This window comes from Rutilus rutilus (assembly GCF_951802725.1).
Source record: "Rutilus rutilus genome assembly, chromosome: 7".
Taxonomy (NCBI): Eukaryota; Metazoa; Chordata; class Actinopteri; order Cypriniformes; family Leuciscidae; genus Rutilus; species Rutilus rutilus.
The window spans coordinates 5,211,373-5,235,799 of NC_140221.1; the positions used below are offsets into that span (position 1 = coordinate 5,211,373).

Consider the following 24,427-nt stretch of genomic DNA (forward strand, 5'->3'; position numbering starts at 1 on the left):
TTATGGATTACTATAAAATGAATACAATGTCTTTTTTCCTTATAAAATTATTTCATGGCAAATTGAGTACATTCTGCATTTCTCATAAAATGACAAAAAACAATAACATTGTATTCACAATTTTATTACATTTTGATAAAATTATTACATTATGAACATTTGTTACATTTGACTTGCATTATGTGCAGTTATTACTGAGTTGCTACATGATGCAGGCTCTTGCAATTTTGTGCTTCAACCATAATGGAGATAACCGCTCTTCTAGTCTCAAACTTTTTTTGAAAAGGTGACATTATTGACTGATTTGACTCGTGGATGTGATTGTTCTGTGGAAAGCTGAAATGGTAGCCACATACACCTTTAAAGTAGATGTACGCCCTTTATCCAGACAGTCTTGTAAAAATGATAAGATGACAGACACAGCACAACTAACCAGATCTTCATTTTTCATCCTACACCAAGACACGAAGACCATCCACTTTAAAGCATAGAGGCACCTGGTTGAAGGGGCACTTGCATCTGCATTCGTGTCCAAAACTCGCTGCGATATGATTATTGTCCTGCTGACCTGCCAGACATGCAAGTTTCTCTGGGCTGGGGTGCCATTTTGTGCCCATCGCCTGAGATAGCAGCTCCCTGCTTAACAGAATCAGCCACTGGGGAGCTAACAGGAGATTTAATATCTTCGGAAACCATGGATGGTTGGGCCAGTTCGGTGCAACCAACAATTTCTTCCACTCTTCCCTGATCTTGTGCAGCACTAGCGGCATGATCTTGATCAGGGGAAGAGCTAATTTGCGTCCCTTTGGCGACTCGATAGAGCATCCCTTTCCAAGGGAGCATTGGTCAGTGAAAAGAACAGCGAGTTCACCTCAGGCAAATAAATCAATCTCCGCCTCCCTGAAAAGGCTACAAATCAGCTGGATTGTCTGAGGAGGCCATAAGAATAAAAGTCTTTCTAGCATCGGAAGCCGGCGAGAACGAATACCACCTTGGTGATTGATGTATGATACCGCTGCCCTGTAGTCCAGTTGAATGAGAACATGGCGGCCCTTCAAGAATGGCAAGAAGTGCTGCAAAGCTAAAGATACTGCCCTCAGTTCATGGAAGTTGACGACTGCGCACTCGTCCAAGTGCTGTAAGCCAGAAGGCTCCCCAGCCCATCAAAGATGCATCCGTCATCATGACTTTTCTTCTGACCTCTCTGCCCACCGGAACCCCTCGCTCGTACATGGTCCTGTAGAGCAAAGGGGTGTAAGTGTGCATACAGTGGCATACGCCGGGCGTGACACAGGCTTTTAGCCAAAGCTGAAGCGGCCTCATATGCAGAAGTCCCAGCCGGCACATGACCGCTGCAGCTGCCATCATGCCCAGTAACCTCTGAAAACACTTTAGGCAAACTGATCTCATGGCTTAAATATGGCGAGGGCCCTGAGGATGGACTGCACACGCACCTGAGACAGGCGGCTCGCATTACACATGAATCTAGGTTTAGCCCCAAGAACGCAATGCTCTGCCAAGGTTGAAGTACGCTCTTCTTCACGATTATAGACAGCCTCAGAGATTTTAAGAGGTCCAGAAGCTGATGCTCGTGGCTTTTCAAAACATCCTGATACTGGGCTATGATAAGCCAGACATCTAGATAATTTAGAATGCAAATTCCACTTTGTAAAGGTACTCGCAGTTAGGATCAGTCCGAAAGGGAGGACTTTGAACTGATACACAGTGTCCATCCTTCCATCTTCTTCTGCTTATCCGGGGCCGGGTCGCGGGGGCAGCAGTCTAAGCAGAGATGCCCAGACTTCCCTCTCCCTAGACACTTCCTCTAGCTCTTCCGGGGGGACACCGAGGCGTTCCCAGGCCAGCCGGGAGACATAGTCCCTCCAGCATGTCCTAGGTCTTCCCCGGGGTCTCCTCCTGGTGGGACGCGCCCGGAACACCTTCCCGGGAAGGCGTCCAGGAGGCATCCGGAACAGATGCCCGAGCCACCTCAGCTGGCTCCTCTCGATGTGGAGGAGCAGCGCCTCTACTCCGAGCTCCTCCCAAGTGACCGAGCTTCTCACCCTATCTCTAAGGGATCGCACAGCCACCCTGCGGAGAAAGCTCATTTCGGCCGCCTGTATCTGGGATCTTGTCCTTTCGGTCATGACCCAAAGCTCATGACCATAGGTGAGAGTAGAAACATAGATTGACCGGTAAATCGAGAGAAATAGAAATCTATTTCTTCACCACGACAGACCGGTACATCGACCGCATTACTGCAGAAGCTGTACCGATCCGTCTGTCAATCTCCCGTTCCATCCTTCCCTCACTCGTGAACAAGACCCCAAGATACTTGAACTCCTCTACTTGAGGCAGGAACTCACCACCAACCTGAAGTGGGCAAGCCACCCTTTTCTGACTGAGCACTCTACTTCACGTTAATAGACAGTCTCAGAGATTTTAAGTGGTCCAGAAGCTGATGCTTGTGGCTTTTCAACACATCCTGATACTGGGCTATGATAAGCCAGACATCTAGATAATTTAGAATGCAAATTCCACTTTGTAAAGGTACTCGCAGTTAGGATCAGCCCGAAAGGGAGGACTTTGAACTGATCAGCATTCTCGAACGCAAATCTCAGAAAGCTTCTGTGACGAGAGGCTATCTGGATATGAAAATAAGCGTCTTTTAAAATCACTGACACTAACCAGTCCCCAGGTTGAATGTGCACATAGATCTGCTTCACAGTAATCATTTTAAACAAGACTTTCACCAGTGCACGATTCAGCGGTCTCAGATCCAAAATGGGCCAGAGAACCTCCATCCATTTTGGGGAATAGAAAGTAGCGGCTGTATAGACCCTGTGCTTTGGTGGCACTACCTCTATCGCCTGCTACGCCAGGAGAGACTGAATCTCTGCTCGCAAAATAGACGCATGCTGATCTGGCACCACTGACTGCATCATGCCACAGAAGCGGGGTGATCTGCGTGCTAAACTGAAGAGTATAGCCGTTCACAATTGTATTCATTACCCACTCCGACACCACCGGAAGCGCATGCCACGCATGACACCTCTCAATGGTGGGATCCTGCTTATACTGTGCAAATGAAAGTGAGGAGGAAAAGTGAGCCCTTTTTCTGAGATGTTTGCTTTTATTATTGCGAACTTTATTGCAAACCATTATTCAACCCCTCACCCCTGTCATCTGCAACCAGCAAGGGATGGGTGTAACACAGCAAGACGAACTCACTTGCTCTGTGACTCCTCCTCCGCTTCGACGGACGAAACATTCCTCCTCAGAACACTCACATCAGGAACGAGGTTGGAGCTCAGTTGCAGGGTTTGATTGGTGGGTTTCCTGCCTCCTCTACTGCCTGAAGTATCAGGACTTGGGCTTCATGGCAGGCTCCGGGTCCTTCTTCGAGCCTGAAGAAGGTTTAGCATAATGGTCTTGCTGCTGAGATGAGACGAGCGCTGCGCTGAGAAAGATCTGGAACGCAGCCGAGGAGCTGAAGCCCGCTTACGCACAAAGTGGCTCAGCGCCTTAGATTGCTTCTGCGCCTCCAAAAACTTTTCTGAGAAAGATCCCACAGCATCGCCAAAGAGACTATGGGGGCTTACGGGCACTTCCAACAGCCGTGGCTTCTCCGAATCTTGCATGTCTGTCAGCATGAGCCATAAGTGACACTGAAGAACAACAAGACTGCAATACATATAATAGTATAATAATAATAACAATAGTGGCCTTCTTAGTCGCCCTGAGCACCAGGTCCAAGTGCAAATCCCTGAAGGACTCAGAATCCGGACCCTGTTAATCTAAAGCCTGAAGCATCTTGGCTTGAAAAACCTGAAGCACTACCATTAAATGAATGGCCGATGTTGCCTGGTCAACTGCCATATACACTTTGTCAGTGATATGGGCGGTAGTACGGCATGGATTTGAGGGAAGCGATGGTGTAGATTTCCAGCCATGTGCAGACAGGCAGAGATGCATTATTGTAAGAAAAATATCCATATTTACAACTTCATAAACTGTAATCACTGGCTTCCGGTAACAGCCGTATGCAAGTCTAGTTACGGCGGAAGAGTGACCTCTGACCCAACGCATGACTTATTGATGAACATGGAAGTGCAGAGGAAAGAGCAAAACAAAACACCGGTCATGAATTAGAAGTCAGAAATGTCCGAGGATTTCGATATGAGAGAAGAGGATCTTGAGGATCAGCTTTATTTGTTTGAACCACGAGAGGTGTTTACGTTCATTGAAGCTTACGCTACATCCTACTTCATATGTTGGGTCAGAGGTCACTCTTCCGCGTACGCCTGTCACAGGAAGCCAGTTTATAAAGTTTTAAGTATGGATATTTTTCTTACAAAAATGCATCGCCCACTTTATTAACCCACTTTAACATACGCATATCGTGCCTTTGCTTGTAATAAAGCGTGGGCACAGAGGTATTGCGCTCCACCCTGAGGAAAGATAAACTATGATGTGTGTCACTAAGCAAGACATCTATTCAGGCTGTTTATCATCTATTTCGATCCGAAAATAAAATGCAAGTAAAATGAATATATTTTGTTTGGAAACATTTAATACATTTTTATTACATTTAGACTGTTTTGAGCAGTCATGAGTTTTAAGTTAAAAGGAATTTAATTCAATCCATTGAAGTCAATGGAGGTCACACTGGTAACTCTCATATGTTCTTATACATTTCATATAATGATATATTCAAATTAAATTTCTTATAAAAAATTGCTACAAATATTTTCTTGCATCACATTTTTTGCTGTAGTTCTTGTAACATTTAAAAAAAAAAAAGTTTAATAGAGGGTACATGTACTGTAGTAATAGCTTGATAAAACATGGTCACAATTCAAAACTTTAAAAAAAGACGAAGTGTGCATTCACTCATTAATGAGAAGTTACTGAACAGATACAATATGGTTTTAGTTGAAAAATATTAAGTTATAGCTGTTTTATAAAAACAGACCCGGGAATGCAACAGGTGTATACAGTTTTTTAATGCACTGCAAGGGTTAAATGTGTACAAACTTGCACGTATTACCAAATACACATTTTTTTCAAAATAAAGCATACAATATGTACTTCTGCTTGAAAATGGACATTTCTTCCATATTAGGTTCCTTCTGAAAAAAGGGAGATATTCCATCTCACTGTAAAGTTTCCTTTGCAGGTTTGTTACTTTTGTTTTCACAACTCCTCTTCTTCCCCATGTTTAGTAGGTCTGTTTGGTGGGTCAGTTGTAACTATATTTGAGATGTAATGTAAATGTATTTGGATACTGCCTGTATTACCTGCTATAGTGTGCCTCTCAGATCATCGTTAAACCATGCTGGCTAAAAGTTACCAAAAGCTTTTGGATAAACCAAAACATTCTTGCCTAATGCTTCAACACATTTGTAAGCTCAGCACGGCAAAAAGGATGTGAAGCTATATCTTCAAGTTAAAAATATGAAGATATGAACTATGAGAGATAGCCATTTTCCTTTTAAATTCTTAATAGTTTGGCCTAAAAATCACAAAACTTCTTTTTATGAACAAATACTACATTTGTGCCCCCAACATGTGTGGAAAAGACATAAAAAACATGATTTTTAACGGTAAACAATTTATTTGGAATAATTTGTTTAAAGGCTATACAACTATAAAAATGTCACCTCAGGACATAATATGCAAATAAGTAACTACACTTATTTGCATATTAGACTGGAATACAATACATGGGCCACTCCAGTGATAAGATTGTGATTGGCAAATTCAAGGATAAGCAATAAAATTGGGTATTCGCTGTGTCGTTTCCAGTGTTCTGCCTCGTCACTCAGACCCATCCAGTGTGCAAGAAGATTTCGCATTGCCTCTGGGAAAAGTTCAGTTGCCAGCTCCTCTGGAGGTGGCAAGTTCGTGATGTGCTCAATGTGTTGGGTCTTAAAACCTTCAACCCGGTGGCTAATGGTGCTGTTGGCTGCATTGAACTGCTGGCCAAGCCAACCTGCCACAGCCTTTAAAAGACTGCTCGAGTAGATGGAGTAGCTCTTAAAATGAGTGTGAATCAGTGCCATCACAGTATCCGTCAGTCTTTCCTCTTCAATCATCCCGGTGATAGAGTATTCAACATAGTCCAAGATCTTTGTGGTAGTGTTTAATTGTTCTGCTTCCATATTTGTAAGTAACTTCAGTTTTTCCGCTAGGCTGTGAAGCTTATCAGCAAGTAAACGACACTGGCTTAAGTTCGTTTGCTCTGTTAAGGAACAGTAGTCGTGATCTGTAGATGATGAAATATCTGACTGAACTGTGGTTATTGGAAAGATGTTCATTTCCCCTCCGTCTGAGTGTTGATGGCCTTGGTATGATGGACATGTTTTATTATTTGCCAAAATTGTTTGTGCCTCTTGATCATTTTGGGGTTGAACATCCTGGGCACCCAGATGATAGGTCGTGTTTAAGTTGTTGTCATTTATTCGAGATTTCCATAGATCCTTATGAGGAAAATTAATAAAAAAACAAACAAGACTTATTAGAAATCGTGAAGATACAAAGACATCAAATATAATGATAAACTCAAATTACCTGAAATGACTCCATAATTGAGAGCTGGTCTTGTTTGCTATATAGTTCAAATGCCACTCGAAAAACTCCTTGAACACTATAGAACCACAGACTGTTGTTGGAAAAAGGAAGTCGTAGCCCTTGGAATCTGAAGTCTAGAGATCAATAAGGTAAATCTTATCCTCTAATAGTTCATGAAAATGAACTATTGTCATCCAATGCCCAGGCCAAAAAATGATCATCACATACCTGATGAGAAAACCAGTTTAGTTGCCAGTCCTCGTTTAGCATATTTCGCATGGTATCTGGGTTGGTTTTCACTGCGAATGTCTGTGTCTGAGAACAGATCAGCTCCAAGAAAGAGAGGGATCATCTGATCCTAAAAAAAAAAAAAAAAATCAACAAATGAATGTATAAACAAAATTGAATTTTGGTTGAGGAACCATACAAATGATTTTAGGTATCATCAGGTATCTCTATAGTTTCTTTATTAAAAATTGAAGACAAAAATACTTTAAACTGATATTAATTAAAGTGTATTTAATTTATCAATAATCAAGAGATGGGGGGAATGCTCACTGGAAAAATGAGAAGCCATAGTGGAAACCCGGCTGAAAAAACATCTAAAAACAGCCCAAGCTGGCTGACTGGTTTTAGTTTTTCTTCCAGCCTGGTCACATCTGGTTTTGCAGGCTGGTTTTAGAAGGGGTGTTTGCTGTTCGGCCACTTCTTTAACTGGTCAGGCTGGTAGGGCAGCTGACCAACCATCTAAAACCAGCTGAACACCAGCTTAAACCAGTTATGTCTAGTTTAAACCAGTTAAGACCAGCATAGAGTGTTTTTTTTTTTTTTTTTCAGCAGGGGTACGCACAGTTGTTTCCATGCAGAAACTAAAATGCTCAAATCTGCCTTGGCTGGTCTTAGCAGTTTTCAAGCTGGTCTCCAGCTGGTGTCCCAGTCCGATCAGCTAGCCAAAAAGTGTCCAGAACCCCTCTAAAACTAGCCTACTAAATCAGATATGACCAAGCTTAGGTTGGTTTCAGCAGTTTTTCCAGCAAGATATGTATGTCCAAAAATCAACAGTGATATGTTACTTGTGTTAGTGGTACACTTACCTCATTTGTGCTTCGTTTAGAAACGTTAAAGGAGTTATTGTTTTTAAGATACAAGAATCGTATCCTCCTTTTCCCACTCTCCCAATATGACATATTGATGAGAGAAACTCCTCCAGATGTCATGATGATTTACAGACAGGAAATTTTTAAAATAGTGAAGAAATAAATAGTTTTATTGCAAACGCCCTGACATGCCAGATATAATCTTTAACGTGGTTACAGAAGGGCATTGTAAAACCGCAAACTCTAATTTAGGAACGGTCATATGCATATGCTTTAAGTATGAAGTATTCTCCAAACGATGCGTTGTTTCTATCTACAGAAGAGTGTATATTTCCTGATTCTGGTCTCACTAGCCAATCAACAGTCAAGCGTCAACGCGTTGTAGGATTTGTCCTTCGAACCGGAAGCGCTTTGTGATCATCAAACATGGCGGCGGTGGATTTTGGAGATGCAGAATTGTTCGAGCAATTCGATGAAAAAGCGCCAACGCACATTCGTATAATAGATGAAGGTGATGAGGAAGAGGGTGAGAGTTCAGATCGACTCCGGGGGCTTCGGCAGACATTAGAAGTGTGCGAAGAAACAGTAGAGCGTCTGAAGGCAGAGAATATCCTTATAGTGTTTCATCCAGTGAGCGTGCTGGCTTTCGGTTTCGGCTGAAATATGTTTGACCGCTTAACTGCTTTGCTTGCGTGTTGAAGATAGCGGTATCGCTGGATATAGCTGTATCTATTATTGCACTTTTCGATTGTGTTCAACAGACGTTGAACAATGTCTGATGTTTGTGTAGATCAGTTATGTTTAGTTCAGTTACGATGAAAGTATGATTAAAGGGATAGGTCACCCAAAAAATGAAAATTCTGTCAATATTTACAAACCCTTAAGACTTTCGTTCATCTTCAGAACACAAATGAGGATATTTTTTAATGAAATCTGAGAGCTTTCTGTCCCTCCATTGACAGCCAAGTTACGTAACTACACTTTCAAGCCCCAGCGACGCAAGTGCTTTGTTTGCGCAAAAAACAAACAAACATAATTTACACCATTATTTCTAAAAAATGAATCTCCAACGTGCCCTCACAACGTCCGCTCTCGTGTCAACAACACACACGTGTCGTGCTGCTCTTGTGAAAGCGAGATTTGTAAATAAAGGTGAAAATGATGGCTTCATAAAATTTAGATTAAACCACTGGAATCATATGGATTACTTTAATGATTTCTTTACCACCTTTCTGGGGCTTGAAAGTGGTAGTTGTGTAGACTGTCAATGGAGGGACAGAAATCTCTCAGATTTAATTTAAAAGATCTTCATTTGTGTTCCGAAGATGAACGAAAGTCTTATGTTTGGAAGGACATGAGGGTGAGAAATTAATGACAGAATTTTCATTTTTGAGCGAACTATCCCATTAAGTTTGCACCGACAGCAGATCTTTCTTTATTTTTTAGTTGTTATGGTCGATAATCAACGTAACAACTGCTATTTTGAATGTTTTTGTTAGAAAAAGCATACTGAAACTCCTAAATTTACAATTTCACATGCTGCAAGTGACATCAAGCATCAAGACTGAAATGACATTGAATGTTGAGTACTTAGAAACCTTTTCTGTAATATATAACTTTTTCAAATCTTCAGTCAAGAATTAAGACTCCAGTTTCTGTAATACAGCCGCTGGAACAGAAAAATGGTTCACTGTAATAAATACGCTCTCTAATTTCAATATTAGCCTCATCAAACAGATGAAAAATGCTAATGGTCAGTAATAGCTATATGGTATACTTCTACTCTCTTTTTTTCCACTGCTTGTTGTCTGTCTTTATATTGAGTGTTGAATTGTCTACCTTAATGATGATCCACATGAGGAACTGAAGAGAAAGTTGAACATATTAAGTCGTCCCACGTGAGTTAATAATAATTATTTACACTCTATTTCAATATACGGTTAAACCGGGCATTTGCAGTTACTGATTTGATTCAATGGAAATGATTTTTATGGCAGGGGTATAAAAATAGCAGACTCAAAAACCGATGGACCACTCTGTCAGGTTAATTATGGAAACAGCATCATTTCCAAGTAGGTACTTTCTGTAACATCCTTGATTATAAAGTTTTGAAAAATATAGTTTTTTTTATATGCTTTTTGTGTGTGTGTTTAGGCAATGTCGGAAAGACATCGAAGACTTCATCTACTGTCTTGTCGAGAAACGCCTACATGAGTGTAACAATGATCCAGAAGGCTCTGCGCTTCATGTCAACCCACATGTACATCTTTAATATCACTGGACAAGGAATTTAATACAAAAGTCTTCATCAGTATTCACAAATTCTGTTTTTTCCTTGTTCGTAGCATTCAAGTTTCGTCATGGAGGAGAGCTATAAAGCGAAGACTTCCAGTGACTCCCAACTTATAAAAAATGCTTTCAGTGTGAGTGACCCAGCGACATTATTCATATTAATTTATTTGACTATTGAAACCACTAATCAATCTTGTTTTTGGTTTGTAGATAATAGGGAGTGTTTTATACTTCACCAACTTCTGTGTTGATAAACTTGGCCAGCCGCTGCTGAATGAAAACCCCCAACTGACTGAGGGATGGGAAGTTCCCAAGTATCCTAAAGCTTATAGCCAGCTTATACTTACTGTGCTTTTCACAATCTAGATAATGCTTTCTCTCTGTTTTACACATCTATGCACATCACTGCTCCTGAATCATTTTTTTGCAAAGATACCAGCAGGTCTTTGGCCAGATCATTGCCCTCGAGGGCCAAGAGGTGCAGGTAAAGGAGAAAAGGTATGGAAAGAGTTTACAATCGCAGCTTTTGGATATTGATATTTTGATGGTATTGCAAGACTGATGATTGCCTTTACCAGCTTGCTGTGCAAGTCAGTAATGTTTTCGATTGCTTGTGTTGTCTTTCCAGACCTAGACCATGCTGTTTTAACTGCTGTTCTGAGGACCATCAACTCCGAGACTGTCCGAAGGTGTTTGTTTTTTCTTCAGTTATTGACTATATATGTACTAGATTCAAATTTACTGTTGCATTGTTATATTTTGAAATCGACATATGGTTATAAATCAAACTTTTAAACCTTTTAACCTTTTTTTTATTTACTGTTTAAGCCCAAAGATATGGCTCGTATCAATGAAAAAAGAAAGGAGTTTTCACAGAACAGCAATCAGAGCAACCAACGCTACCATGCAGAAGAGGTCGAGGAGCGATTTGCAAAGTACAAGCCGGGAATAATGAGGTCAGTCATCTTATGAAGTGCCAATTGTTGCATTTTTTTGTTTAGTAATTTCTTCGTTTTCACACAAGGCAAACACTTAAAGTCCCCCTTCAGTCTTATATGTATCACTGTTGTTCTACATTACAGAGAAATGCTAAACAAATAATGAGCCTTTAAAATATAAATCAAGCGCACTAGCAAAAGTAATGATTGTGAACATTTTAATAATTTAGTGTTTTCTCGGCTGCAAAGATGTTGATGACTGACTCTCATCTCCGCAGAATAATAGATGCGCTAATAGAGAGAAATGCATGTTAAGTTAAATGTCATGCAATAAGTGCTGTACTAATTTAACTTCCACACAAACACTTGGATATGTGTCTAATAATAGCGCACATTAATTTTGGTTAACGATAGAGCAAGCGGCCATGTAAAGTGGCAAACGTTGAGCTACTACTTGCATGTTTCAACTGATAAGCCATGTTTGAGGTCAGTGAATTATTTCGTTTGGATTTCCTACCCGACATAATTACCATGTGGACCAGCTGTGTTAATGTCCGTCACGGACTGTGTGACTTTCCACTTCCTGTGGAGGTTTTTTTAATTAACTGACTAATTAAAATTTGGTCGATTAAGCCTCTTCTCGTCAACTAATGTTTCGTTGAATATTAGGGAACAGCCCTAGGAAAGAGTATAGAAAACTATCATTCCTAATAAGGTAATCTAAGATCAAAACATCATAAAAGCATTAACAAATGCAAAAAAGGTATGAAGCGATTCAAAGATAGTTTAATATAAGCTTCCAGAAGTTCCCAAATAAATCTAGTTTGTAATTGATAAATCGCTGTAGGCTATCTTTATATATATATAATGTTCATCAACTCGCATCAAATGTTGAGAGCATGTCTAGTTTCCACTTTTGGAGCACAGACTGTAAAAAAAGATGGACGACGCCTTCGCTCTCTTCCATTGGTGAGAACTGAAGCCGCCAGTGTCCCGATATGGCGCTGACGTCTTGGGACTTGAGTCTGCGCAGTAGCGATCTCGGGACCAGACCTGCGCAGAAGTGAGCAGGAAGTAAAGCCGCGAAATCTACGCCCCGCCCTCACTCTCGCAGAATGCACTCTCCCTGCACTTTTTTAAGTGGCCTATGTCTGCTCCGTTCTGCTCCAATTTTGATGTCTGTTGATTGCAGTACGACAAGAGGCTTGTTAAAATAAAGTAAATACAATCTCCTCAGTCCTCCGAAGATCCCGAAAAAAAGTCGGTCGTTGGTGCTTCAGTGAGTACTTCGCTCAGAGAACCTGTCAATCACAGCTGTCAATCATGACGTTACACCACCGTTTTTATAGCATCGCGTAACTAACTAAAAACAAACTTATTACATACAATTGACTCAAGTACTGATAACATAACAAAGGCATTTTGTCTTTCCACCCACATTTCTTTGCCCAAATATTTTAATTTGGGAGGATTAGGCCTGGTTTCACAGACAGAGCTTAGATTAAGCCAGGATGAGGCCTTAGTTCAATTAAGGCATTTAAGTAGCTTTTATAAACGTGCCTTAGAAAAAAGAAACATTACTTGTGTGCATCTTGAGACAAACAATGGAACTGACATATTTTAAGATATATCAAACGTGTTTTAGTCTGGGACTAGGCTTACGCCTGGTCTGTGAAATGTCATTTTTCTGAAAGTCGACTCAGCTGATATGCAGTTTTTATTGTCTTTGTGTAGTGAAGACCTCCTTGATGCTCTTGGGATCACTGTAAACACCCTTCCTCCATTCATCTACCGCATGAGGGAGCTCGGCTACCCGCCTGGCTGGTTAAAGGAGGCAGAAATGGAAAACTCAGGCCTGATTCTCTATGATGGTAAGATTTGGTATTTTATTATGGCCTGTGTTAGCAACAAATCCCCTTAGGTTACGAAACCCCAGAATTGTAAGTTATTACTAAGGGTTTTCATATTGAGGGGTTTGTTGCAGCTGACCACAGAACTGCAAGACCTTCACCTTTCATAAGCGTGATTAAGGAAGGATAGTGTGTTTTAAATACAACTATGCTGCCATTGACTCAGTAACTTTTCTTTGCAAGGATCAAATGATGAAGATGAAAATCACCCCATCCAAAAGACATCTTATGATGTCTCCAAGCTGGTTGACTTTCCTGGCTTCAATGTCTCTACGCCACCCAACATAAGAGATGTAAGTGTGCAGATACTCTAATTGTACATGACAAACAAAGAAATGCTTGTGTTTCCACATCATGATGCAGCTTGGTATGGTGAAACTTTAGCTACAAACAGAACGAAGATGATGCAACATCTACCGCTGACATTCTCTTCAGGAAATGTAGAACATCTTGAGTGCGTCTCAATCAGCTCCCTAGATCGTGAATCAGTATATTGCGTACACAAAATCAGGCACTGGTGAGGACCCTGACTCACTACACATTGGGACAGTGATGGCTCTATTTCTGGCTATATGGCAACATCCTCGACGTACAACATCACTTCTGATTTTTATGAACAACAGCAGCACAGATGTCTCTCTGATATTTATATTTTTATGTTATTTAAAAGTACATTGATAAAAACATTGATTGTTACATATACCTGCAACCTTTCTGCTGTAAATTTATAATAAATCTTAGATTATGTTCACTACCTATCTAGCAATGTATGTTTATCCCGAAATATAATACAGTAATGGTTTAAAAAAACTTCCGGTAAGGCAACATAGTGAGCATTGATGCTCCCTAGGTTTCACGGTGCATTGTGGGATGTTTTAGGGAGTGAACGTTTCAGTGCACAAGAATGAATTTGGGATTGAGACAGCCCTTAAAATGGATGACTCCCCGATTACTGAACTAGGGAGCTGATTGAGACGCACCCTTTTTCTACAAGCTGATAGTCTACAAATGTGGCTGTGGATGGCTGTTAATGCAAAATCCTGTTTTCCCTCTATTAAGCCTGTTCTGTTGAAATCCAACAAACCCTTGTGTGTGTTTTTTCCAATATACAGGATTACAGGTCTTTCGGGTCTATTCCAATGCAGCCTCAGCAATGGAAGCAAAATTTTGCTGCTTTTTTAAGCAGTAACTTTCCATCGGTAAAAACCCTTTTCGATATATTTTAGTTATTTTTTTCTGGTTTATTGCCTTTATTGGTATTTCCCAAGGAATTTATGATCTCTGTATGTGCACAGCAGGCCACCAGCTGCAGTAAGAGGCGTCATGAGTCTGAATCCACACTCCAGAAGACAAAGAAATTGAGATCTAATTCAGATCAAACACACCAGGCATCGGATATGGAGATAGAGTCAGGTACACAGCTTCCATTTTGTTAAACACTGTAGGTTTTATTGAGTACAGATTGTTCCGGAATACATACTTGACATAGCATCTTTGCAGTGAAACTAATTACTTTTTTTAAATTTGTCAAAAAAAAAAAAAACATATAGCATGTAACTGTGATTTTTTTTAATTATTATAATTTTTTATAGAAACACCAAAATGAAAGTTTTCATTGAAACAAAAAGCTGGACAACAGTTTAATAATCAATCACATTTATTTAATAATCAACACTCAAGTGAAAATGGAGTTGTATAATTGACCCTTCGCTAAGCCCCGCCCTCCTTAGTTACTGTTGCTACGCCTGTCAAGCTTTTGCGCCTGGCACGTCTATTACAGTATGTATGCACCGGTTTCAGACATTCCCAAGGAGATAATTAGTAATTTTTGGCGAACAGGTGAAAATCTGAGAGAGCAAGACAAAAGGGACTGCAGTATGCATTCAAGGGATATAGCCACGACATAATATGCAAACGATTAGAGAATAATTTCATCAAAATTGAAGCTAAAGCCTATAACGTTAGGTCCCAGCGCAAGCAGCAGCCGCCTCATACGCTGACCATTCAAATGGGAAACACACAAATTGAGGAACAGCTATGTGCATGCACAGCAGGGTGGGTGAAATTTGAAAATATTCTAATATTTATAAATCAAACAGCTTATCCATAAGTATTGTGGAATAAACACAAGACATTAGCCTGACCACTTTGCAAAGATAACATTCTCCCGCTTATATTTTTAGTGCGCCAGACTACAGCTCACACGTCGTGGGTCACATAAGTGACTACTGTTTATGAACTGATTAAGTTTGCATACCAACCTTTTCCTTGGAGATCTCCGGCAAGCCCCCTGGTTTACTTTTACTAGAACTAACACCGGGAGAGTCGCGATCGGATTGGGGTACTAGTTTGGCCGTCGATTAACAAAATGCTGAAATATGATTTTAAGTAACGTTAAGTTATGTCAGTGAGCCTCCGTCTTGCCTTTAATCACACTGCTTGATCCACGTGGACAATAACTTTATTCTAGAGCTGCTATAAAGTCAAAACACTTTACTTTTAATTTCCTATTATCAATGTAAAGCTGCTTTGGAACAATCTACATTGTTAAAAGCGCTATATAAATGAAGATGACGCCCGGCATTTCTCCCCTTGGGTTTTAGGTTTCGGGAAGGGAACAAAATCCACCACCCTGTCTAAACTTTTAGGATACCGGGTATCAGATTTGCACAATCCATACGCACAACGTTCAGCATGTTTCCCTCGCTCGAAAGCTTGCTAGACCTCCCGCGCCTAGTTACGGTTGCTAAGCCACGATTGGCCTGTGGCGTTTTTTGGGCGTGGCTTAGCGAAGGGTCAATTCATATGAATTAGTTTTATGATCTCTTTATGAACTTTTTGAAGTGTCAAAGTGGTAGTTGTGAATTTTTATTTTTGGGTGAATTATCCCTTTAAATGTCTCAGGGTCTGTTGTTGTGTCCTGAATATTTTTGGTTGCCGACATGTCAGTGCCTCGCTAAAAAAAAAGACTTCATAATTGTGAAAGACAATCATGATGATTTAGTTTTCGTTCTTCTACAGATCATGACGCGCCTCAAATGAGATCTGATGGTTTCCAGTTCCACCCACCCCTCCCTCCTGGTTGTTCATCCTTGAGCGTTCCTCCACCTCTACCGCTGGGAACGCCTCCATCCACACCTCCAGTCCCTAAGGGTACTCCACCAGCAACTCCACCTACAAGTGATTCTCCATCCACCCAAGGGAGGGGGATGACGGAGGGGGAAGAGTCAGAGGATGGGCTGACTTTGGAGGAACTGGAGGAGCAGCAAAGGCTTCTTTGGGCAGCCCTTGAAAAGGCAGATACTACAACCAACAGTGATTCTGAAGCTGGAGCTTCTGGGACCCCCGTCCCAAGTTCACCCAGTGTTGTCACTTCGCTTAAGCTTGACACAGAGGAAGAAGGAGAAAAGATGGAGGACTTGAGTCATGCTTTTGAAATCCAGAGCACACCAACTTCACCCGGTGATCCAGTAACTAATTGCGAGGGTGAGACGATAGATAAAACAACCTGTGATGGTCAGGAAAAACATTCAATCAATGAAAACGTGATCGATTTGAGTGATATTATCGTCTTGGATGAAATTTACGAGGAAAACAGTAATAATGACGCTGCAACGAATGAAACTTCAGCCTCTCCACACATAAGCACACAAGAGTTGAACGCTCAAGTGGCTGATGACACGGAGGAAACTGCCATAAATAAAGTAGCTTTCGTCCCACACCGTAGCAGATTTGCTGCGGGAATAATTCCTTTTGAGGACACTCCTGAGTTTACAGAAGTTGCTGAAGCAACGGGGGTTTACCTCAAGATTCGAGATTTACTAAAAGGCTCTCCAAGAAATCAGGCAAAAAACAAGAAATAATTGAAGTCGTCTGTTTTTACTGCCCACCTGTGGACAATAAGCATTGTTTGTTTCTATTACTACAGTCCTTTTGTAAGTAGTTTTACTTTGGTGCTTTGTATCTTTTTACTGCTATGGTGTGGTTTTTAAAAACACAAAAAGGTTACATTTGATTTGTACCTGAATATTAACTGACTGTGGGTACTTGATTTGTGTGCAAATTTTTTTTTTTATTGTTATTCTTCCTGTTCAGTTTTCTGTTATTTCAATTATTGCTACATCTCATAGCATGCTCATTTGTATGCCCGCCATAGATTATCTGTGTAATTTATTGTGAATATCTTTCAGCTTAATTTTCTAAAGAATTCTCACTCAATTAAAAGTTTTTAACTCAAACTTGGTAGTAAAATTAAATCATTGCACTTGAATTTTTACAATTCTTTTATTAATGCAATTCTTTGCCTGTTCTACATGATCTTAATTTAATTTCTTTATACCATGGGCTGTCTGAATACTTGATTCTGATTGGCTGCAAGGTGTGCGTTCTAACCATGTAATGCACCGGTAGGTCAGTTTGATCACCGCTCTGTATTACTACGCTGCTTTTGTTGAAGCCCGTGCACACACACACACAGATGGGAGATCGCTCTGCGCGGACAGATATGAGCACATATTGTCAACGCTGGATCGTGACTTTGCTACTAATTAGCTACATCATATTTCTCAGTAGCGAGGTGGTAACATCGATGTTTTTGAATTATTACACTTACCACTTCATCGTTAGTTAGAGACGCTGCACGGATGTACTTCACACGCACAAGCGTACATCTTTCTGTAATTCATTCAAATGAATGTTATAATTCACTCAAATAAATGTAATCTTACCACACAATTTTATCTCTGTGTCTGATTTAGAGCGTACGGAGCGCTAGATTTAACGAGTTGTAGCTGACGAAAGTAATTGTAATAAACCCTTCCAGTCAAATTTTTCGCTGCTAACATCTAGAGTTGTCGCGATAGCAAAAACATATCTTATGATATTATACCAGCTGAAGTATCAAGATACCAAGTAGTATCATGATAGATTGCATTGCAGACCTCCCTTCTCTTGGTACCTGTAACAGTAAAAGGTAAAGAAGTGAAGGTGGTATTGGATTCAGGGAGGACTTACACCCTGATGCAGGAGAACCTGTGGAGACAGTTGAGAGGAGAGGCTTCATCGGGCTTTGAGTTTCCTCTCAAAGATTCATCATGGCTGATGGAAAAGTTCAAGTCAAGTCATCTTCATTTATATAGCGCTTTTAACAATGTAGATTGTTTACATTGATAATAGGAAATTCAAGTAAAGTGTTTTGGCTTTATAGCAGCTCCAGAATAAAGTTATTGTCCAGCTAAAGTTAGTTTGATTGATTCACTTCCGTCGCAACGATCATTAGTTATTAACTAGGGGGCCGCTAACACAACACCGGCGACAAAGGGCAGCCCTGCCGGAGTCCAACATGCACCGGGGCGGGAAACAGTCTGACTTATTGCCGGCAATGCGAACCAAGCTCCTGCTCCGGTCGTACAGGGACCGGACAGCCCTTAGCAAAGGGCCTGTAGGGAACTTTTTCCTTCTTCAAAGCAGACCAGGAGACGTTGGGATCGCGTTCAAACAGAAGTTCTTCTTTATTGAGCGTGGCTGCAGTCCAACAATCTAATCTAATACAGTATGCATTGTATCTTATAGGTGTTGCCCCCTGGTGGGGCGATGGCAGTGCTGACTACGCCACCCCTTGGACAAGACTGGTAAGAGCAAGGGGACCCCTTTATAAAGAAGCACGCACAGGCTTGGTTTAGCAAAGTAAAAAGATACAATGTTTATTTTATCTTAGTTAAAAATGAGTCGCTTTAGATAGTCAATAAATAACACACAAATTCATCATTTAACAGGGATAAGCCATAGTAGAATGAGCCACCAGAATGTAAGCTTAAACAGGCCTAGGTTTCGATACCACACGTGAGCTAAGGCACACCACTTTAGAGTAGAACAAACACTACAAACTCAGCTTACACACCACAGCAACGTTGCTGGTTGAGCTATTACAACAGATGCACACTTCACAGCATTACACTGCACACATCAGTTCCAAATGGGTGAAACACTCTAAGGAAACCAGACTAGAGCCCGGTAGGCTAATCGCTCCTATAAGCCCAATCCACATTAGGCTATTAATAGGGAAGGGGAGGGGAGACAAACAAAGAGAAGAAACCGCTAGCCGGTGGCCACCATCAGTTCACTAACACACATCTCTTACAGCCCGCCGGCTAGTGGTAAAAGAAAAGAAAAAAAAAAGAAAAATACAATAAATCAATAAACCAAACGGACAAGTGTCTAAGAAGCAGCACCTGCACATACATACACATTCAAACACATTCAAGAGAACAGCAGCCGACAATCTGATTGCTGTAGCCTCTATAAAAACAAACCAACAAACAAACAAACAAACAAAAAAGAAACAAGAGACCCAGTTGAGTGCTCTGTGCGCCTACGAGTCATAATCAGTCAGTCTATTTACATATAGCTACTAAATGCACGCGCACACACGGCAAACACAAGACCCATAAATTAAATACTGTTAGATCCTAACCAGACGTAAGCCGGTAGATTTACTGCAAGAAAAACCCTCCACCATTACTTCTTTCAGCAAAGACCATGAAGCACATAACTTTATTACACGTTTTGCTTTTTACCAAACACATTATAATTAAAACCATAACATACCTTTTTGCAAGCTAGCGATTGGGTGAGTAGACAGTGTTCCGTGCTTCACGCATTCACCAGGGTCACTGGACGCTGGCGAACATAACAACGGAGCCTCATTACAATTAACGTAATAAACCAACAAAGATACGCTAAAACAGATAGAAAAAAAGGGTACCTTCTCTACGCTTGTCACTCTAGGCATTCCCAACGTATTTTGGAAACGCATGCACACACACAAAACAGTAGCGCCGTTGGCAATCGCTCGGTAACACCTTAACCCATCAAGAAAACATTAAAACCTCCCTTAGTGCACTGAACCCAAATAACCATTATAGTCATACAACAACAGATAGTCTGGACATACCTTGCACAACAAACAGCACCCAGGAACACTGCTGCACTCCAACGCGTCAGTAGCTAGCTACAATGAATGGCTACCGGCATGAGGACCCCAGGGGCCTATACACCTGCCTGCGCTTAATTGCTGACCTCTCCCACCCACATTAGGTGACGTAGCAATACGGGAAAGAGTGAAAGTGAGCGAGAGGCGGAGAAAGAGGGAGAAGAGAGGGAAAAGAGAGCACCCCAAATCCACAGGCTACAATCCACCCCCTCCAAATGAATCGGCGGCCCGACGATGACACCTCATGCCCAGGAGTCTTCACCCTCTATTCCTGATGGACCATCATTTCTGCCACAAGTCGGCCGGGGTAGATGGTAGAGATTGGAGTGCTGCCCTGCTGTAGACCTCGCTGAACGGCGCACAGCCACAATATTGTCCTCAGGCACCTCAGCCATATCCTCGCTGTCAATTTCTTCAGACGCTGAGGTGCCGGTTGGCGCAGGTACAGCTTGAGGTTCTTGTTCTGCCCCATACCAAATGATCACATCTCGGGCATCACTATCGTTCCAGGCAGGAGGATCTTTGAGGGTCTCCTCTTCCCAAGCTGGACCAGGAACACCACCTGGCCCGGGCCTCAATCCCATGGGGATGGCGCGCATCTCAGAACGATGCACCTGTCGAACAGGTCCACCCGCATCTACAGGGATCACAGTGTATACCGCTCCTGCTCCAGAAGGGCAGCGTACAACTCGATAGGCCACAGAGTTCCAGTAGTCCTGGATTTTATTTCTCCCATGTGGGTGGTTCCGCAGATAGATCAAATCTCCTTCTTGGAAGCCGGCATCGTTCACCTGATCATTATGGTTCTGGTTCCGCCTGAGGGCCAGTTCTTCTGATCTCTGCTTGACATGTTCATGAGTCATCCTGACACTTTGCTGGTGCTTTTCAACCCATTCTTCTAGGGTGTTGGTGTCTGGAGCAGCCTCCCTGATACCAAGCAAGAAATCAACTGGCAATCTTGGGTGGTGGCCAAACATCAGATAATATGGTGTATGCCCTGTGGTCTGGTGTGGGGTAATATTATAGGCAAAGGTGAGCTGAGGCAGATGATGTGGCCAGCGACGCTTCTCTGTCTCAGGTAGTGTGCGCAGCAAGTCATGGAGTGTGCGGTTAAACCGCTCACACTGGGCATTCCCTTGAGGATGGTACGGAGTGGTGCGGCTCTTTTGTATACCATACATCTGACACAGTTGCTGGATCAGGAGGCTCTCAAAGTTTCGCCCTCGGTCAGAGTGTATACGAGCTGGGGGACCAAACCTATGGAACCATTGCTGCACCAAGGCCCTGGCCACAGTAGGAGCTCTTTGGTCTTTAGTAGGGACAGCCTGCGAGTACTTTGTAAATATGTCTGTGAGAATCAAGACATTCTCTCGTCCATCACTGGCCGGCTCTAACAGAGTAAAATCAAGAGCCAGGATTTCATTCGGTCGAGTAGCTTGCATCGTGCTCCAATACGTACGGACTTTGGGCTGGACGGCCTTCCCCAGAACGCATCGCTGGCACTGCTGGCACCACTGTTCAACATCTTTAGTCATACTGGGCCAAAAACATCGGCTTCGGAGTAGCTGGAGTGTTCTTTCCATGCCTTGGTGCCCTTGCTCATCGTGGACACTCCGTAGGACTTCGGCTTGCAGGCACTGAGGCAGCAACAGCTGGAGAGTCTCTGGACCCCCCCCTGGTGCATGAATCTGGCGGTACAGAACTCCTTCCTCGTTGACTAGGCGGTCCCAGTGCCGGAGCAGGGCCCTGCTGGACTTGGGTAACGCTTCACGCTCCATTGCACCTGGCCGTCGCCCTTCTCGATAGTACTTCCTCACGGGCCCGATGACTGGGTCAGCATCCTGAAGCGAGCTGAGATCCTGAGGTGTACGCCCCGGTAAGGCCACCACCTCCTCGCATTGGCCCTCTATGGCCGGCGTCGGACCAAGGCTGGTCAATGCGCCCAACGCGGGGACCTCTGTCCCGAAGGTGAAGCGTTCCAGATACTGACGAGAAAGGGCGTCGGCATTCTGATTGCTCTTGCCCGGACGATATCTGAGGGTAAAATTGAATGATGCCAGTTGAGAAGCCCACCGCTGCTCGGTTGCTCCCAGCTTTGCCGTGTGCAAATGGCTCAGGGGGTTATTGTCAGTAAGGATTGTGAAATGGTTCCCCAGCAAATATTCACGGAACTTTTCCGTAACTGCCCATTTTACCGCAAGTAGTTCGAGCTTCATGGAGCTATAGTTCTCCATATTTCTTTCAGCAGCTCTGAGTCCCCGACTGGCAAATGCGACTGGGCGTACTTTCCCTTCATGTTCTTGGGAGAGGACTGCACCAAGACCTCCGTGGCTGGCATCTACCTCCAAGATGAAGGACTTCTTAAAGTCGGCATAAGCCAGCACTGGAGCCGAGGTGAGTCGCTCCTTCAGAGACAGAAATGCTTGCTCACATCCTTCATCCCAGGCCGAGGCCAAAGGAACTGGGGGGGTCTTTCCCTTCCTTCGAGGTCCACTGAGTCTTCCTACCAGATGGTGGAGCGGGGCTGCCAGCTTTGAAAATCCCTCCACGAAACGCCGATAATAGCTCGCGAAACCGAGGAAAGATCGTAATTCAGCCAGATGTCCAGGGCGCCTCCACTCCTTAACCACCTCTATCTTGGCGGGATCCGTGGCAACTCCCTCAGCGGAGACCACATGCCCCAAGTAACTAACCTGGTGCTGGAAGAAACGGCATTTTGACAGTTTTACTTTTAGTCCCTGTTTTTGCAGACGGGAAAACACCTCTCCCAGTCTTTCCAAATGCTGCTGGATGGTGGCGGAAAAGACGATCACATCGTCCAGGTACAGTAAAACGGACTGGTATCTGCAATCGCCAAACATGCGCTCCATTAAACGCTGGAACGTTCCAGGCGCATTACACAGTCCAAATGCCATTCTGTTAAACTCAAATAGGCCAAAAGGCGTACAGAAGGCGGTCTTAGATTTATCCTGCTCCACCATTGGCACCTGATTGTATCCACTTGCAAGGTCCAAGGTGGAGAACCATTTTGCTCCTGAAAGTGCATCCAACGATTCTTCGATACGGGGAAGGGGATATGCGTCACGGCGGGTTTTTGCATTTAGCTGCCTGTAATCTACACAAAGGCGCAAACTCCCATCCTTCTTAGTCACCAAGACTATAGGAGAAGAATATGGACTGCTACTTTCTCTGATGACTTTACTATCTAAGAGCTGTCGGATGTGCGCTTTTACAGTTTCATACTGGGAGGGTGGAATTCTACGATATGGCTGTCGAACAGGAGCATTGTCCAACAGGGGAATCTCATGGCTGATTAAGGACGTGCATCCTAGGTCTCCCTCCCCTTGGGAAAAGATGTTACTATACTGGACAAGGAGGGCCCTGGCCTCAGCAGCTTGTTGCTGGGTCAACCCCGGAAAGTCTGGCGCCGTGAACTCAGGGACACTGCAGCACTCAACTACCTCCTGGGTGGAGACATAAGCTTGACACTGTTCCCATGAAGGGTCGACTGATATAGAGGCAGCTGTTCCTGTTACAGCTGCTGCCACAACTTGTACAGTGCCAATAGGGCGGCGTGGGGGCAACCATACCTTTGTGTTACCCACATTCACTACAGGTGCATATAAAAAACCCTTTCTAGCCGGGACCAGGGTAGGGGACACTAGTAGGCCTTCGGGCAACTGCTCCTCGTCAAAGTCCAAGGGCTCCAGCAAAAACTCTACGGACTCAAGCTGGGGGCATGTAACCGGGACCATAGTTAGGGCTCCTGCCTCCAGACAGACTGCCCTTTTCCCATGGACTTTCACTTTGAACGGCTTCTGTGCATTTACAATGGCCTGGATCTGTTCGCAGTGTCTCAACGCACGTCGGGCTGCCGGTGCCGCCGATTTCACAGGGAGGGAATGAAAGAGCTGTGACCCATGTTGTTTAAAAAGGACCTGATAGCATTCCCCAATTACATTCATTCCCAGTATCCCGGGTGTTACAAGCTTACGGTCTTTAAGAGTGCTATTCTCTGGGTCTTTAACAATCAAAATTCCCCTCCCCTGAATGCATTGCCCCAGTACCCCCACATCCAACTCTAGGTAACCAATATAGGGGATGTCTAAACCATTAGCGGCCTTAAGCCCAAGCCATCTACAATCCTTCCTTTGTAGATGATGAAAATGCTCTCGAAAGAAACTCTCGGTGATGGTGGTCACCATTGACCCAGTGTCAATCAAGCAGGGAACTGTTACGTCTCCCATAGAAACAGACAATACAGGGCAAGTTTTAACTAACTTATCATATGATTGAGAATAAATTGAGCCAGACACGTCCCTTCCCAGCGTGTGGCTCTGCACACTGGGAATTGCTAGTTTCCCGATTGACTAGGGAGGTTGTCTGGGCCCGGTGCTTGGTTAGGGGGGATATCAGGGGGCAAACGTGAAGCTAACCTACTATTGTGGGTGGGGGGAACTGCCTGGCAATAGCGGGCTATATGGCCTGGCTGATCGCACCGTAGACAAATGGGCTGACCATTGGGGGCACGTTTGTATCGCCCACCCCGGTGTGGTGGAGGGGGCTGTGATCTACCACTATGGTGTCCTAACTGCCTCACGAGCATGTCTAACTGAGCTTGTTGCT

At 43.1% G+C, this 24,427-nt stretch overlaps 2 protein-coding genes and 1 long non-coding RNA gene across 4 annotated transcripts; 1 reads left to right on the top strand and 2 right to left on the bottom strand.

Moving 5' to 3' along the window:
• Positions 1–4,993: 4,993 nt before the first annotated feature.
• Positions 4,994–8,018, bottom strand: LOC311292982 (uncharacterized protein). Its single transcript, XM_084412824.1, has 4 exons — positions 7,668–8,018; positions 6,802–6,931; positions 6,574–6,707; positions 4,994–6,482 (listed from the first exon to the last, which is right to left on the bottom strand). Exons 1-4 carry the CDS (start codon positions 7,788–7,790, stop codon positions 5,697–5,699), a joined length of 1,173 nt encoding a protein of 390 aa, XP_084268950.1. The 5' UTR covers positions 7,791–8,018; the 3' UTR covers positions 4,994–5,696.
• A 35-nt stretch (positions 8,019–8,053) lies between these two features.
• zcchc8 (zinc finger, CCHC domain containing 8) lies at positions 8,054–17,544 on the top strand. 2 transcript variants are annotated; one of them, XM_084412822.1, is made up of 14 exons: positions 8,054–8,277; positions 9,526–9,568; positions 9,668–9,742; positions 9,825–9,930; positions 10,016–10,093; positions 10,173–10,276; positions 10,395–10,460; positions 10,591–10,651; positions 10,791–10,918; positions 12,635–12,771; positions 12,994–13,103; positions 13,923–14,009; positions 14,106–14,223; positions 15,832–17,544. In XM_084412822.1, the coding sequence occupies exons 1-14, from the start codon at positions 8,097–8,099 to the stop codon at positions 16,671–16,673; spliced, it is 2,136 nt and encodes a 711-aa protein (XP_084268948.1). In that variant the 5' UTR covers positions 8,054–8,096; the 3' UTR covers positions 16,674–17,544. The 2 variants fall into 2 exon arrangements, with proteins under 2 accessions (XP_084268948.1, XP_084268949.1); XM_084412823.1 differs by having other exon boundaries at positions 8,056–8,277; positions 14,109–14,223.
• An 865-nt stretch (positions 17,545–18,409) lies between these two features.
• Positions 18,410–19,853, bottom strand: LOC311294177. Its single transcript, XR_014628025.1, has 4 exons — positions 19,763–19,853; positions 19,574–19,670; positions 19,417–19,488; positions 18,410–19,107 (listed from the first exon to the last, which is right to left on the bottom strand). It is a non-coding gene; the product is annotated as an uncharacterized lncRNA (long non-coding RNA).
• Between the last annotated feature and the right edge of the window lie 4,574 nt (positions 19,854–24,427).

What these genes read in the sequence shown, in the direction of transcription:
- LOC311292982 (XM_084412824.1), bottom strand. Translation starts at nt 7,790, where the DNA reads ATGACATCTGGAGGAGTTTCTCTCATCAATATGTCATATTGGGAGAGT. An exon ending in CTAAACGAAGCACAAATGAG is followed by an intron (nt 6,932 to 7,667) that starts GTAAGTGTACCA and finishes TTTTTTTTTTAG; the next exon opens with GATCAGATGATCCCTCTCTT. An exon ending in CAATTATGGAGTCATTTCAG is followed by an intron (nt 6,483 to 6,573) that starts GTAATTTGAGTT and finishes TTTCCTCATAAG; the next exon opens with GATCTATGGAAATCTCGAAT.
- zcchc8 (XM_084412822.1), top strand. Translation starts at nt 8,097, where the DNA reads ATGGCGGCGGTGGATTTTGGAGATGCAGAATTGTTCGAGCAATTCGAT. An exon ending in TTATAAAAAATGCTTTCAGT is followed by an intron (nt 10,094 to 10,172) that starts GTGAGTGACCCA and finishes TTTGGTTTGTAG; the next exon opens with ATAATAGGGAGTGTTTTATA. An exon ending in AACTCCGAGACTGTCCGAAG is followed by an intron (nt 10,652 to 10,790) that starts GTGTTTGTTTTT and finishes TTACTGTTTAAG; the next exon opens with CCCAAAGATATGGCTCGTAT.